The sequence below is a fragment of the Ictalurus furcatus genome, chromosome 19 (assembly GCF_023375685.1).
Source record: "Ictalurus furcatus strain D&B chromosome 19, Billie_1.0, whole genome shotgun sequence".
Taxonomy (NCBI): Eukaryota; Metazoa; Chordata; class Actinopteri; order Siluriformes; family Ictaluridae; genus Ictalurus; species Ictalurus furcatus.
The window spans coordinates 288,720-302,448 of NC_071273.1; the positions used below are offsets into that span (position 1 = coordinate 288,720).

A 13,729-nucleotide genomic window follows, 5' to 3' on the forward strand; every position below is an offset into this window, starting at 1 on the left:
TTCCCATCCTTTAACTCTTTATCTTGCATATTCATTTAGAGCATTTTCTGTTGGGGTAAATGAGTAGAGAGGATCCTAGGCCATTTTTAGCAATTTCCTGGTGATTAAAAAAGATGAACCCATTTATTCAACATTGATTATTTTAACAAATTCAGAGGGACCTTAACATAAAATTAAGGTTATAGTGTACTTGTACCCATCCGTCTCTGCTTGGTACAGCCCCAGTTCATGTGACAGTGCTCTGGTGTGTGTGGGACCTCGTCGTTGACGTGCCAGAGGAGGAGAGAGGAGGCAGATGGAGATGTGTATCCTGTGTCACGAAGCACAGGAGATCCTACCTGATGGCACCGCCATGGTGCTCGCTGCCTTTGTCCAACGCTCTACGGTCATGTCCGAGAACCGCAAAAGACCCCCTCACAATCCAGGTAAGGTTATGGTTTACAGTGTGCAAGTCAAGTAATTGGATAGGTTTGAGTAGCCAGTGTGCTTATTTCTGGAGGATACATGTGCGTTACAGAGAGCTATGATCCCCTCTTCATGCACCCTGACCTGTCCTTCGGTACCCATACCGGCAGCTGTGGCCACATCATGCACTCTCACTGCTGGCAGAGGTGAGGAGTTGGGCAAAATGTTACTTCTAGACAGCCTTCTACTTAATCCCAAATAAAAAGTTTTGCTGCTTTCAAATGTTTGTGGATATAGGCAATAGAATCAGCAGCTAACAGTAAATAGTTTGTCTAGAAAATAATGTGACCTCTATTTATATGAGCAATCACAATAAATTAGCTAATATTAATCAATCAGTCTGGATGTTTTGTGACTGAAAAGTCAAAAACCTAATCTGTGATGTACAGGAAAGTCTTCATGGATGTGTGGTGATCGATAAGATGTAGATAGAAATTGGATGTGTTTGGCTTAAATATGCGATCTGCAGATTTTTTTTTTTGACCCAATACAGTGAGCTGATCATCGACACAAACATGAAACAAAGCTTGCTATGTGCACTTGACTGTTTTTTTAATTATTTTACTCCCCAATGCATGCAACCCACACCACACACACACAGTTCTGCCAGTATCACATCCACCTATTTATACATCAAGTGTTTAATTTCTGTTCATTTAGAATCTACAACCCTGCCACGGATAAAATCACTGGATTACATTCTGGTGTTTGATGTGAATATTGACTGAAGCTCTTCATCTGATCCTGCTTGATGTTGTACATTGTGGTGTTGCCGTATGATTGGCTGATTGGATAATTGTATGAATGAGCACATGTACAAGTGATCAGTGAGCACATCCTACTACCATAGAGGTATTTTGGGGCAATACTTGACAATGTACCTGACTTTATTAGATTTGTGGCCAAGTTGAAGAAGCTTTTGACATCCCAATGGAGAAAAAAAAATAAAACAATCCAGGACAAATTCACTTTCAGTATTTTTTTTTGTTTTGTTTTTTCCCCCTTCATGTTAATCTCTTTCTACAGAACCCGTCCAAACTTCATACGTCAATGCAGTAAGCAAGATAAACTGTCTACAGCTGAAGAACCTAAGCATGCATCTGTTTTCACCCTTATAGAAAAAGTTTTGCAGTCCCTATCCAAAAGACACCAAGAGCCCAGATGTCCTTAGAAATTAAATGTAACCTCCAACTCGTGGCCTTTTCAGTAACTCGATTCCCAGACGTCGCCACACTGATCACAGTGCATCCTTCAGATCCACCGTGCAGCGGAAATGGACCAGTCGATTTAAACGGATTGTTGAAAATGTACGTTGTTCAAGGCATTTGTGGATTTGAAATTTCGCTGCAAACCGAGTCTGAACAGTCGCCAGAATCTGAGGCAAAAACACACAAAGGAACAAGATCACGTCGTCATTGCCTTGTCTCTGGTGTTCTACATTTTTGACAAAAGTAACGCAGCATCTCTGGTGTTAAAGTGGTCAAGAAAATTACACCAGAGTAAAAAAATCCCATTGGGTTAGATTATAAACATCGACTGAAACTCTCGATAGGACGTGACATTGTTGGAGAGTTGCATACGAGCGGACATTCAACAATATTTAGTAGAAGCGTTGTGGATGTTTTTGTCTGTGTCCGTCTGTAATATACTGGATTGTCCTACCAAGAGTTCGACCACATACACATTCAACTGAAGCTCATACAGTCAGCATACCGAACTCTCCTTTTTGCCATAGTGCGGCCGCTTAACAGGATAAGGCCTCAGAAGTCAAGCACCAGCAGCTTGTGGCTAAAAAGCTGCAGCAGAATTGAGCTCGGCTAGGAGGTGACGGAAAAAAGCCGGGGAACCTCGGAAAGGAAAACAGGGCTGTGTTCCAAATCTTTTATTGCCTCCTCTTCAAACTCCAAAAACCTCTGGGCCCTACAGCTAAATCCAAAGCTGAGGAAAACAACCGTTCAACTAAGAAGGCCTTCTCAAACACAATGTTTGAGCGAAGGGAGGAAATGATCAAACACTGATCAATTGGAACACAGCCCATACAGCAAAACCGTAAAAAGGTGCCATAGAGTGTAAATGATTCAAAAAGACACAAATCTAAGCCCAAACACTTCATATGACCATTGATATGACTGCTAACGAAATCTATTGTACTGTAGCTGCACTGCTACAAGTGTATATAAAGATACACCGATACAACCAGTTGAACATGAATAACACGCAAAGCACATTTCACAAGCACGATATCTTTCAAAAATGTCCAAAGCACAAATTCCCTAATAAAGGAAAAAGACATGTTTGTGCTAACATGTGAGACTTGAGTTTCTACATCTTCCAAACAAGTACACTTGAGCGTCTTCGTTACTGTAAGCTCGGCTCTGAAAATCTGCTACCACTGTTGTACCAGTAAACACACACACACAGACAGAGCAAGTTAGCAAAGATTGGTCAACAAGGTTTCTTCAACACAACCACCTTTTGATAGACGTACGCTCACTTCATATTGACAGTCCCTTTTTAAAAATGAATTAAACCATGAGCAGCTGTCTTCTCAAAAGTCCTGTTCAATTTCAGAGCACAAAAAAACTGCCTATATACACAACAATTCAGTCCCACGGCTCTGAAAGAAATGCAGAGCACAAATGTACAAATCACTGCGATTTCTCTTTTTCTAAAATGTGAAAAGGATGCTTGTAAAAAGATGATAAATCTTCACTGGGAATTACTTTAAGGTCATCAACAATTAATTTATAAATCAGGGGAGCCTGGCTCTGGTCCTGAATTCCTGTGATCATGCACAGTGTGATGATTTCTCATCTAACACTCCTACCTAATGACCCGAGGACTTAAATCGGGTGTGATTCAGGAAAATTCCCAAACTGTACTGGACTGTAATCTTACAGGACCACAGTAAGGCTTCCCCGCTCTAAAGCGTTTCCTATAGAAATATTTATTTGAACATGATGTGGATAATCTAATCACAGACTCTGGATTAATGGTGCACACAGCGATGCTTTCACACAAAAGTGTGATGGACACTAAAAAGCTGGAGCAGCACTAATGCATGAATAGTTTGTCTCAGAGTTTGTACTTTCAATTAGAAACACATTAAACCTCTGCACAGTTTCCAACTTCATATGAATAATATTGTAAACAGTCGTATTAGTGAGAATGAGGACAAACGGTTAAATATTCACAGAAAGTCTGACTTGGTCACAAAGCAGATGTCCCTCCCCTCCCCCCACTGAGAGCACAAATGTGATGAGCAGTGCTCCCTCTTCAGGCTGGGAGATGTATCACAGGTTACACCACGTTGTCTTCTGTGGGCGGCTCAGCGTTGGGGGGCTGGAGGAGAGTTTGTTGAACTGTAAAATGACATTTTCACTTAGGGGTGTACTCACTTTTGTTGCCAGCGGTTTAGACATTAATGGCTGTGTGTTGAGTTATTTTGAGGGGACAGCAAATTTACACTGTTACATAAGCTGTACACTCACTACTTTACATTGTAGCACAGTGTCATTTCTTCAGTTTTGTCACATGAAAAGATATCATCAAATAGTACCATAGCAGGCTGAGATTCTCACATCAACAAAGGTCAAGCGTGCTCGTTAGAATATCAGCCTGGAAAGTTTTCAAATCTTTCTTATCAGTGTTTTTTGTTCATTCACACTTTGCATTATGGTTACGATAACAGTCTATCCTTCTGCCCAACATGGATAAAACTGGCCACGTCAGCCATTTTGACAGCCTGTGGTGTTGTCTGGTTAAAATGTGTGTGTAAGTTTATATTATAGATTATATTTGTAGTACATTTCCTTGCACATGCACTTTTTCCCCTTAATAGTACACGGACATACTTGTGCATGAAAAGCAGATAGAACAGTATAATCAAAAAGAGTGCGAAGAAGACGAAGGGGAAAAAAGTAGAGTAGTCGTGGCCCCGCCCTCCTTTAAGCCAACCAATGAAAGCAAAGCTCGTTATCAAACAAAATCAAGGTCTACAAAATAACCTGTTGGGAGAACACAACATATAAACACTACACCTTAAAGTGATTAACATCCTATATAAGGTTTGCATTATTATTAGCTTCTCCAATTCAGGAAAATGGGCCAAAAAAAAGGTCAGAAATTGTAAAATCAGGGGGCTGCAGCACACTGACGATCGCAAAATTATTGTGTGACCTCCCAACAAAAATGCTTTGTTATGAATACTCGACAGGGGGCAAAAAAACGCAGAGAAGAAAAGGCGCTAGTTGACTGCAAAAGATTTAAGAAGAATAAATCGTGAGAGAACCCATTAGCCAGCACTGCCACCATGTTTCAGAACTGCAACCTTCCACGAGTGTCCAGAAATACAAGGTGGCAAGTGCTCAGAGACATGGCTACAGTAAGGAAGGCTGAAATACAACCGCCACTGCATAAGACTTACAAGCTGAAGCATCATGACTGGGCCAAGAAATACCTGAAGACCGTTCCTTATAGGTTTCATGGACCGATGAAATAAGAGTGACTATAGATGGAGCAGATGGACCTTTTCCGTCTGGTTAAAGATGGACTGAAAATGAACTCCCAAACCTACTGCCAGTTTGTAGAAGATCCGTTCTTCAAGCAATGGTACAGGAAGAAGTCAGCAACGTTCAAGAAGACCATGATCTTTATGCAGGGCAATGCTCCATTCAGATAAAATGGATCATGAACAGATCAAGAAACTGACATTCAACGGATGGAAGGCTCATGGCGGTTATTGAAAAGAAGGGTGGCTACATTCATCACTGAATAGCTTTGAAGGGCCAAAATAGTTCATTGTTAGTTTATTGAATAACTTCCTGAGAACTAAATTTTTTCTTTGTTAAACCTTCTATTTTGTTGGGAAAGAAACATTTAGGATCAACTGAGACCACTGTATTTGTTCACCAATCAAATTAAGCTGAGAAGTGCCATTTGCCAAGTGTTTGTCTTTTTTCTTTTTACAGGCCTAGTTAAATAAATTGGAATATAGAAGTACAGTAGAAACGAGAAACCTGACTGAATGCACGTTTTTAAAACGGCTATAGTTGTGTATCCGTGGATTGCAGGTGTGAAAAAGTGAAAAACTGAAATCTGACTGAAGCGAATGTAGTTCAGTTCAGTCTGAAGTTGTAGAGGAAACATTCACATTCGGTAATTTAGTTTTGTAACGCCACACAGATCATAAGGTCTGTTAGAAATTATATATCGGAGCTACAAACCCCATCCTGCTCCGCTGTACGAGGCGACTCAACACCGCCATCTTGTGTTTGTGTCTATGTGTTGCTGTGTTCATGAGGCAGTTTTGCTTAGTTTTTCTTTAAGGTTTAATGTTCTATATTATTGTGAGTGTGTGTTTATGTATTTTAGTGTGAGCTGTAGTTTTGTTTTGTAATTTTACGTGTTTTATTTCTTCCTCCCTGATTTCTGCACTGCACAGTGTATTATTAGAAACAAGGCTTCTCTGTGTAAGAGAACAGTTGTTTTGTGTTTTTAACAGCAAGTTATAGCGCTTATTGTGAACCGTTATATGTGCAGGAGGCAGTTCAGCTGGACGGAGAGATCCTGCATGTGCTGTGAAGCGCGTGTGTTCTGTGGCGTATCGGCACCTGGACAATCACAAGATCGACATGATGGAGTGGTTCATGTGTGCCTTCTCCAGAACTCTGCCCTGGGCCTCGGTCCTCCGAGTGTGGGACATGTTCCTGTGTGACGGTCAGACACACAGGAGGTCAGACACACAGGATGGTCAGACACACAGGATTGTTTGCAGTTACCGGAGTAACTGCAAACAATCTGAGAAAGGGAGAAACCCGTGAGCTACTAGAGGGCACACTTTCCAAAAATGTACACACACTTCACAAAAACTCTGCAGTGCCTGAGGAGTGTTTACTCGCTCCAGTCTTCAGAAGGGAAACTACCTACAGATTCACTTTTGAAAGACTTTCACAGGCATCACAAACATTTGTTTATATTACACTCGTATCAATTTGGCAGATTTTTTTTTTCTTAATCCGAAGCAACCACCACTTCTTTGTGTTTGTATTTCACAAATTTCCTTACCACATCTTACAAGAGCTGCACGACAATCACAACAATCCTGTACAATAGGCACAGCCTTTTCATTAACATAATCTCAGTGAAATATCCTCTGTCTGTATACTTTACACGCAAACAAAACAACTCAAGCTGAGAACTTTATTGCTGATTCACTTTATACCACACCGCCTTCTAATATAGATCTGATCTATATTATATATACGTGTACCTTAGATAACGCCTCTCTGCACGCCATGGTGGGACGTTCCCGAGTTGAAGTACTGTACAAGTCCTAAGCATTAGATCACCCCAATTACTCTTCTATACTCTTTCCGTACCATCGTGATCTTTGCCTGACGAAACCATACGCAAAACATAGTTGACATTTGGGGCCTAATTCTACAATCACCAGACACCAAATGCACAACCGTTTTGTCTTGCTGCCATCACAAAATAAAAATGTTTAAACCTTAAGTAACATAGTCACGGAGGGTGTATATATTTTTCACACTACATGAAGTTTGGGGATCCTTATAGACTGTGGAACAGAAATGTACTCGGTGTGTCTCCACCGTTTTATTTCATATTGGAGTACAAACACTTTTCTTTTTTACCATTAAGGATGAAACACTTGTTTCTTTTAAAACACCATCTTTAAATGTTTTTCTACCTCCTAACTAAACCCTCGGACTTAAGACACTATCTTTGGAGTTGTTGATGCCCTGCTCAGGGTTAAACAACAACGTCTTTACATTACCTTCATTAATAAATTGTCAAACTAACCTCTTGGTTTTTTTATTTTTTTTTGGAGCAAAAGTCAGGTCCTCTCTCATTTCAACAGGTCCTCTTGTTATTGAATACACAGCAATCTTCTAAGGGTATTAGGATTTCTCGGAGCAGACATTGTAACAGATAGTTGCAGAGTTTCTTCTGTGTTTTAACTACAACGTCTTAACCATTATTTTAACACTGAGACACACGACTCCCTTTAATTCGTTAACAAACACATTTGTAAGAATTCTGGTCAGCAAAACCCCCAAAAGAACACCTGTGTCTCTCTCTCTCACACACCCACCCCCGCACACCCACATGGTCATCAGAGGTCATAAATGTACTGCTGGGACATGGGATGTCAAAGCATAGACAAAAGCTTATGTATTTAGCGATAGTTCTGTGTAAGTATCCTCGTTGGCGTACCATTTTCTGAAATCTTGTTTATAGTTTAAACAAAATGGTTTTAAAAAAGGTTTTTTTCACCCTTAAATTAACCTGGTTAGAAGGTAGGATATGTAATACATATTTTCATTTTCTTCAGACATATTGTCACTTCAGTCTCCACAACGAATAACACCGATGGTTTTGACCTTTCTTTCAGTAAAAGAGAACAACGACATCATACAGCCTCGAAGGACTGTAGAAATGTTTTACACATCACAATGTTTTTCTCAACAACGTAGCCAATAAATAGTTCAATTATTTCACAAACCTCAGTCTGTTCATTTCTTGACAGAAGGATTACACATAGATCATACACATAGGGAGCTACACATGCATAACATGTCCACAATTCTAATACATCTACCACATTCAGTCACCAGGTCTAGTATTTTCTGATAGATTAGTTACACAAACTGATAATTACCACAGAAGTAATTTCAGAAACAAAGATTCACTTAAACCACAAATAGGCTCTAACACACCCACACACACGCACGCACACCCACACACCCACATACACACACACTTCAGACACTGTCACCAGAGCTCATAAATGTAAAATTTACACTATCTACAGAACCGTCACCCCGGGAAAACACGTGTAGGACAGTGTGTATAGGCCTACAAGACATCGCCCGGAAAATGTGTCTTCTAGTTTAAACAAAACTCTCGATTCTTTTAAGCAGCACTTTAAACATTTTACATCCTAAAGGGTTAGGTTTAGAAGGCATGTAATACGCGCTTTTCCTATAAAACACCGTCTTTAAAACGTTTACCTCCTAAAGGGACCTATTTAGAAAGTATGTAAAAAATTATTATTATTATTTTTTTTTTTTTTCTTCGGGTATATCAATGTTCAAGAGTATTTATTTCAGTAAATTTTTATTCAAAGTCATGCCATTTTCTCAAAAGTGCAATCAATAAAGTTTAATTTATTTCACAAGCTTACATTCTGCTCATTTATGTTCACATTCAACCATCGTGTATTTTCTAACAGCATAGCTATACAAAACAAACCCCCACAATCTAAATTTAATGTGGGGTTGCAAGATAAAAATTCTAATTTATTGAATTAATTAAATATTTAAAGTTGTACACATTATTTTGATGAGTTGTGTTGACATAATAATGTGGATAATTACATCAACTTAATATTGTGTGTAATTTCTGCGTTAATTGATTTAAAACAAAATTTATGTTGTAGTACATTTACATTTATTCATTTAAGAGTGTTAGAGGACCTGTAGACTGAACAAATACTAAGGACATTACAATGCGAGTATCATTTCACTTACAATTAAATTCTACTAAAGCAATGAATTTGGGGCATGTTCTCAATAGTGATATGACCAATAGTGGACTGGTGTATAGGCTACACCTGCTAATACATTTGATGGACTATTTTGCACTACTACACGTAGCTAATGCTAGTCATATTTAGCAGTGTAATTTGAATATCTACACTTTAGTTTACCGTAGCAGTGGATAAGAAGGAAAAAGTTTCATTTGACAAATCTGTTCATCTAGAGAGGGCTTTTCATTTGTGCTATAGGAAAGATAAGCATGATTACATTTCTGCTTATTCGTGTAAACCTCAACTACATTGTGTAATCTAATTTCATGTATTGATACATTTTTTATTTTATTTTTTTAAAATCTTTTGTCATTCGCACACGTAGCCTTCTAGCTCCACAGCCTTTGGACTGTGGATAGTTCTATGAGAGATAAAAGTAGTAGACACAGAGTGTTTATTTTTTGTCTATATTGCTCATTTCATTCAGTGCTTTAACGTCTATAAATCCTGCAGAGATGTTACGTATGAGATTTGTAATGTAAATCACACTGGATTTTACTTACTATTGTTATAAAACCTAAAGGCAGTCATTTTTCCTGGTTTAAAAGACTGCATTCTACTGCAGACAATCTAAATGGAGAAACGTAATTTTAAAAATGATTGTCAACTTAACAACTTGTGTTCATAATTATGGTCATTTAGTACATAACACTTAAATTCCTTTTAAATAATGTGAAATAAAGTGTGTTTGTGTGTGTCATATTTTTGTTTGGATGTGTGATACACATGGCCATTCCATGTATGGTAACGTTTCTGTCACGAATGGATGGGATCCCGATTTAACATAACTAGTAATGTTTGTGTCAAGAATGGATGTGATCCAGATTTAACATAACTATATATATTTTTATGACCTACCACAGAGTGTTAGAAAGAACATGTGTGCAACGTGTGTGGGGTGGAAAACACATGGCCGTACCATGTATGGTAACGTTTCTGTCACGAATGGATGTGATCCAGATTTAACATAACTATAAATATTTTTATGATCATGACCTTTGATCTTTGACCTAGATATAGAGATAGAGAGATAGAATGTGTATCTTTTTGACCTTTGACCTATACCTGTCAAAACTAAGGGTACATTATATACAAACTATCTCTCTCTCTCATAACTTATTTACCCAAGGTACCTCATAAATGTGATATGTAAATGTAGTGTACAATGTATAAATTATGTTGTGGTTATATCTCTATGCAGATTTATTTAAAGCTGCTTTTTGACTATGTCCAGTGTTAAAGGGATGTATAAATAAAATTTGATTGAATTTAATAGTTTTTCTATTTGTATATAAAAGCCTGTGCATGGCTCCTCCCCCTCTCGCAGGTCTCACTGTGCACTAAAGTGTGTTTGTTTGTGTATTTGTGTTTCTCTACAGTTCCTCCTGTCATTTCTGTACCTCATGATGAATACACACTCGGTGTTGGCGAGTCTGTCAGTGTGCCATGTTCAGCGATTGGACTGCCGGAGCCCGAGGTGTAATGGCACAAATTGGGTGGTTCTGTGAGGGGCGGAGTCAACCTCCTGACCTTCAAGAATGGAACACTGCACATTAAAAATGCACAACTTGAACATGCCCTGATTTTCACGTGCACAGCCCTGAACAGTGCAGGGAGAGCGAGCCATGACATCACAGTGATTCTGCATGGTCAGAACACACACACACACACACACACACACACAATGTGTTTCACTGTAAAACTGCTGAGATATTTTGGTGGTAAATGTTGCTATGTTTTGACTTTTTAAGTCCCGCCCACAATTCCTGTTGGTCAATCTGAAGTGTCCGTCATCCAGGGCTTCCAGAGTCTGCTGCTTTGATCAGCTCAAGGAGTTCCAGAACCCAAAATTCACAGGGAGAAAAACGGAGACCAGAACCTGCGGGGAAAATTTACTGTCCTGAGTACAGGAGAGCTAATCATTGAGAGAACCCATTTCAGCACACACACACACACACCCACACACACACACACACAATGTTTGACTCTTGAGTGAATTTGTGATACTAAGCTGTAACTCTTCAGGCTCCCCTTTATCAGCCCTCTGATGCAGGTGTGCTCACCTGTGTGGCCATGAATGCAGCAGGTTCTGCACATCACAAAGTCCATCTGTCTGTTAACATGAGGCCGGAGTTTAAGGAGTCACTGAGCGACATGACACTGAGGGTGGGGCAAAATCTGACCCTCACCTGCCACGCCCACTCAACCCCTCCCCCTGTCATCACCTGGAATGTTAACAATCGTCCCTATACAGATAGGCCTCAGGGTTTAAAGGATGTACATACACATATGTCAGTGCACACACACACACACACCTGTCAGTGCACACACACACACACACACACACACAAGCACTGATATGTGTGTGTGTGTGATTTTCCCTGCCCCTCTTGGTCAGGCTTCAGTGTGGATGAAGCGGGTCGGAGTTTGCTGATGATTGGGAATGTAACAGTGAGGGATTCGGGATTGTACATGTGTACAGCGGAGATCAGCGTCGGCTCTGTTCGAGCGTTAGCATTCCTCCATATCACAGGTGAGTTTTAAATACAGGTCTGTTTTACACTCTCTCTTTCACTCTATCTGTGTGTTTGTCTCTCTCTCTCTCTCTCTTTGTTTCATTGTATCACTCTCTGTCTCTGCCTCTGTCTCTCTCACTATAGAGCCTCCAGTTCTGAAAGTAGATGGCCATGTGTCTCAGTTTGTCCCTCATGGTGCTGTAATTGTGTTGGATTGTTCTGTTAGAGGAACTTCAGCTCCGGTGTTGTGCTGGTTTAAAGATGGCCACCTGCTGCAGGTCACTGAGCGTCTTCATCTAACAGCTCTCCAACAGCTCTCTCATTCTGTACAGCGCCATGGTAACCATCCCATATTTCCATGGTTCTGTTACTACACATACAACACAAACTGTTGTGTCCGAGTACAGCTGCACTGGACTGTGGAATGATATTTAGTGCGTGTGTGTGTGTGTGTGTGTTTGTCAGAGCAGGGATTCAGGAGAGTATCTGTGTGTTGCTGAAAATGAGATGGGAGGATGATATCTCTGAAAGTACAGGGTGAAATGTTTATCGTTATCACTGCTTTTTGATATTTGTGTTACAACTATTACATTCGTAATCAGTTTAACAAGCAGGTTAATCAGTAATCAGTTTAATCCACCACTGTTAATATTTGTGCTGCAGTTGCAGGCGGTTACTCTCACTGGGAGCAGTGGGAGCCATGCAGTGTCACATGTGGGCATGGCCTCCAACAGTGAATCAGATTTGCAACAACCCAAAACCAACCAAAGGGGGAGCAGCATGTGAGGGTTCAGATGTTGAGTCCAGGCAGTGCCAGACATCCTTATGTTCAGGTTATTTATTTGTTTGTTTAAAAAAAAACCGTAATAAATTAAACAAATAGAAAAAATTACAGTCATATTCATACATACTCATTCTCTCTGTATCTTGCTCTTTGTCTGTCCTTGGTATCTGTCTGTCTGTAGGAGACTCTCTCCGTAGGGCTCGTGCCAGTGTGATCGGGATGGTGAATGATTGTGAGTTTGGTGTGTCTTTCCTTGTAGTGAACATCAGTGAGAACTCAGAGCAGATGCAGCATACTGGAGGTTCACATGGAGAACGTTCCTCCCAGTGTGGGTGAGTCTCTCTCTCACACACACTCACTCACACACACACACACACATCTTAAATTCATCTAAAATATACAAAATAAAATGGCCTACATTTGCCGTGTACAAATAAATGTCCATGTCATCATTGTTAATCACCAGCTTATGGATAAACAAAACACCCTTTTCTCCAAATGTAAAGACTTCCAGTCACTGATGATATTATATATATATATTATATATATATATATATATAGATAGATATATATATTATATTATATTATATTAGCGGTTAACACTTTCGCATCATACCTCTAGGGTCTGGGGTTCGATTCCCACCGGGGCCATGTGTGTGCTGTGCGGAGTTTGCATGTTCTCCCTGTGCTTGGTACATGCATGGTAGGCTGATTGGCGTGTTGAGTATGAATGTGTGTGTGGGATTGTGCCCTGCGATGGACTGGCACCCTGTCCAGGGTGTACCCCGCCTTGTGCCCGATGCTTCCTGGGATAGGTTCCAGGTTCCCCGTGACCCTGATAAGGAGTAAGCGGTAGAAGATGGATGGATGGAAGTGTACAACATATTCACACTGAAGTACTGAAGTAATATCTTTACAGAAAATTCCTGTTATTTTCATAGTACATTTTGATTAATATACATTTACAGCAGGGTTTTTTTTTTCCAAATATGAACACTACAGTTGACAGGTGAACCCCTGCTATCAGTTAGTCAGGTAAAAATAACAACAAACCTCCAGCATAAACACTCCCTTACACTACTTGGGACACACCACAGCGGTTTGTAAAGTTGTCTGCAAGATAATGCTTTGTTTATACACTGTTTTAACAGCTGATAGCAGATGCGTGAGACACGCATGAGAGACGCATGAGACACTGGCAGTTATAACAGGTTTGTGTGTGTGTGTGAGATGGTATAGAGAAACAGATTCTTTCAAGGTTTGCCTGCCTCTCTGACACCATGTGGTTTCACACACACGCACACACACACACACACACACACACACACACACACAGAGGTATAAATGTAC

General features: G+C 40.0%; 1 protein-coding gene and 1 pseudogene across 1 annotated transcript; both read left to right on the forward strand.

Moving 5' to 3' along the window:
- The window catches only part of LOC128623047 (E3 ubiquitin-protein ligase UBR2-like), a 37,271-nt pseudogene extending 30,290 nt beyond the window's left edge, over nucleotides 1-6,981 (forward strand).
- A 4,430-nt stretch (nucleotides 6,982-11,411) lies between these two features.
- On the forward strand, nucleotides 11,412-12,700 carry LOC128623057 (hemicentin-1-like). The gene is made up of 3 exons (XM_053649921.1): nucleotides 11,412-11,612; nucleotides 11,740-11,934; nucleotides 12,061-12,700. The coding sequence occupies exons 1-3, from the start codon at nucleotides 11,513-11,515 to the stop codon at nucleotides 12,093-12,095; spliced, it is 330 nt and encodes a 109-aa protein (XP_053505896.1). The 5' UTR covers nucleotides 11,412-11,512; the 3' UTR covers nucleotides 12,096-12,700.
- The last annotated feature ends 1,029 nt before the right edge of the window (nucleotides 12,701-13,729 follow it).